Source organism: Phoca vitulina, unplaced genomic scaffold, assembly GCF_004348235.1.
Source record: "Phoca vitulina isolate PV1807 unplaced genomic scaffold, GSC_HSeal_1.0 scaffold68, whole genome shotgun sequence".
Lineage (NCBI taxonomy): Eukaryota > Metazoa > Chordata > Mammalia > Carnivora > Phocidae > Phoca > Phoca vitulina.
In genome coordinates, this window is record NW_022589771.1 from 7,396,472 (window position 1) to 7,399,699 (window position 3,228).

The 3,228-nt window shown below is 52.6% G+C and overlaps 1 protein-coding gene across 1 annotated transcript; it reads right to left on the minus strand.

Annotated features, from left to right (window-relative positions):
• Nucleotides 1–293: 293 nt before the first annotated feature.
• On the minus strand, nt 294–554 carry LOC116624541 (keratin-associated protein 12-1-like). Its single transcript, XM_032392549.1, has one exon. It carries the CDS (start codon nt 552–554, stop codon nt 294–296), a length of 261 nt encoding a protein of 86 aa, XP_032248440.1.
• Between the last annotated feature and the right edge of the window lie 2,674 nt (nt 555–3,228).

Consider the following 3,228-nt stretch of genomic DNA (forward strand, 5'->3'; position numbering starts at 1 on the left):
AAGACAGGCGTACAGAGCTGCATCAGGAAAGCACGGTTTATTTGGCTCACACAGGGTGGGTTCCCTGCTGGAGGCAGAGGACCCCGGAAACCAGGGCCTCCCAGAGGGGACATGCAGGGTCACAGAGGGATCCAGATCATCCTGCTACATCCTTGCCACAAGCTTCAGAGGGTCCGCTGGGCATGTTCTTCATCTGCCCTGTGCAGAACCTGGAGGCCACTGAAGACTTGTTCCAGGAGGGGAGCAGGTGTGGCCCCCTGTGCCCTGGGAGCAGCTGGGTGGGAGGCTCATGGTCAGAAGCAGGACGGGGTGCTACAAGAGATGGGTCTGCAGAGCAGGGTGGGGCGGGAGGGCTGGCAGCCCCCGGAGGACTGGCAGGAGGGGGCCATGAACACGAGGGGCTTGTAGCTCACGGGCAGGCAAACAGAGGACTGGGAGGAGGGGACCACATACACGGTGGGCTGGCAGCTCACGGGCACGCAGCAGGACATCTGGCAGGAGCTGGGGGTGCAGCAGGACGCCTGGCAGCCCGTGGAGCAGCTGGTGAAGCTCATGGTGGCGTGGGGCTGGAGTGGAGTCAGGGAGGAGGGCGGTGATGTCTGGAGGCTCCTTCCCCGGGCGGCCTTTATACCCGGGCTGCAGGTGTCCGGACAGCACGGGACACACTGCCGTCTTCCTTGTTTGTGCTTCTTCCAGGCTGGAACTTGGCTTTCTGTCGCAGATGTTTTATTTGTTTGGCCCTTACCTTCATGACTAATTGCCCCCTCTTCAAGCACGTGTTACACTTGGAAACCCGCCCAAGTGTCTCACTGGCACCAGCCGGATTCTGCCTCCTTACGATTTCGCCAGAGCTACTTCTGTGTGGATCTGAAAACATGGGTGTCCTGGTCTCCCTCTGCATGGGACGATGGTCCCTGGACAGCCTCCCTCATGTCAGGAAGGCTCCGGGGCAGGTGCCGGGAGAACAGGTGTGTCTGGCTCATGTCTGAGTGTCCCAGGAGCTTCCGGCCGCAGGTCAAGCACGGCCGACACTCGGGACCACCCTCCCGCAGCATGAGTGTGGACGGAAGGGCGTGGGTCACAGAGAACTCCTGGCGGGCAGCGACCTCGGATCCTTGTCTCGAGAAAGCCTCCTCATTAGAGAAGCACAGTGGACAAAGGCATGGACCTCCTGCATGCAGCCCCACCAGAAGCAGGGGTGTCCCCAGGAAGTGGGAGAGGACACCAGCCGCACTCATGCAGCCCACAGATGTCAACAGTCACGTGGGACTCAGAGGAGGACTGGCTGAGTCTGGTGGCGGGTCTTCCGCTCCTTCTGGGGCTCTCGCCTTACCTCAACCACCAGAAAGCCAACAGGGAGGACCACTGTCTTCCCCCACCTCCGGGGCTCTGGCTGGTAGACTTCGGAGTCCACACTGCTCTTACAAAGAACGCGCCATCTCTTGCATTCCCCTCCACCCCACCCTTGATGGTGAGAACAGCTCTAGAATTTAATGCAGAAGACGGTATTTCTGAAAACACTCTTGCAAGATGCTGCTGAATTATAAGACTCGGGACTGGTTTACAAGAATTTTCCAGAGCAGGGCCCCAAAGATGGACACAGCTCAGCGAGGTCCAGGCACCCACACCGAGGCACACACATCCAGACCCAGACACTCACAGGCTGAGCCTCTTTGTTAGGGAGACACTGTTCCCCATTCCAGGGTCTCCTGCGTGAGGAGAGTCATCCATCTGTGCTCCCTCACCCCCTCCTCCATGCCACTCCTCACTCCTTGCACACAGAGACCCTGGAGCCCGCCTGCCTGCAGACAGCACCTGCTGGGGCCCACCTGGACAGGGCAAGCTCAGCATAAAGACTCTGACCTCTTTTTGGGGTGGGGGGTGTCCTCCACGATTTTCCAGGACAGCTTGTCACTGACAGGAGAGTCTGTCTGCTTCTGTTCTGGAAGGCACACACCTAGCCACACACCTGGACACCTGCAGCTGATGGAACAGATCCGCCCCCAACAAAGTGTAAGACCAGGCTGCACACGTCTGAGATGGTCAGTTAATAACTGACCGTCTGCCAGAACAAAAATCAATAGCCAGTAAAAGAGAATGCAGACGTCCTATATCTAGTGTCATAATTAAGTTCAATATACAATAAAAAAATCACTAGACATAAAAGATATAGAAAACGTAATCCACAGTTAAAGAAACAAGTCCATCAGTAGTCATGAAACTTGAGATGGTCTGGACGTTGGCTGGCAAACAACGGCGGGAGAGCAGCTCTTACAAATACGTTTCAAGAATCCAAGGAAGATATGTTCAAAGAGTTAAAGGAAAGTATTATTTTCATGACTGAATGGAGAGGGAATGTTGGGCAGATAAATGGAAACTGGTAAAAAAAAAAAAAAAAGGAATTCTAGAACTGAAAACACAACGGTGGAAATGAAATGTCCACTGGGAAGTGAAAAATAGAAGAATAAAGAGTACAAGAAAGTGAATACACATCGAGAGAAATTATCTAACCTGAAAGAGAAGGAAGAGTTAAGAAAAATAAAAAGAGGGGTGCCTGGGTGGCTCTGTCCGTTGGGCGTCCGACCCTTGATTTCAGCTCAGGTCATGGTCTCAGGGTCATGAGATCGAGCCCCGTCTCGGGCTCTGCGCTCAGCGGGGAGTCTGCCTGGGATTCTCTCTCCCTCTGCTCAGCCCCCTGCTCTCTCTCTCTCTAATAAATAAATCTTTAAAAAGAAAAAGAAGAAGAGCCTGTGAGCCAGTGTCAGACAGTCTAACACACAGGTTAAGTTCAACCTCCAGAGGAGAGAATGAAATCAAAGCATAAGAATGTGTTGAAGACACAACGGACAATTCTCCCAAACTTGATTTAAAAAAAAATGACACCAACTTACAGATCCCAGGGTCTTAGAGAAAAACCCAAGCTAGATAAATACAAAGAAAACCATCCCTGGGCACATAATAGTTATAGTGATGAAAACTGAAAATACAGAGCAAAGCTTTCAAAGCAGTGAGAGGAAAAACACTTCACAGACGAGAAAAAAGGTAACAGCTGACTTCTCCTCAGAAGCAGAGACCAGAGGACAGATGAGAACAGTGTTGAGATGCTGAAGACAGACACGGCCAATCAAGGATTCCCTGTATAGCAAAAAAAAGAGAGAGAGAGAGAGAGAAAATCCTGTGAAAGAGGGTGAGATGAAACCTTTCCAGGAAAATGAAAGCGAAGAGAAC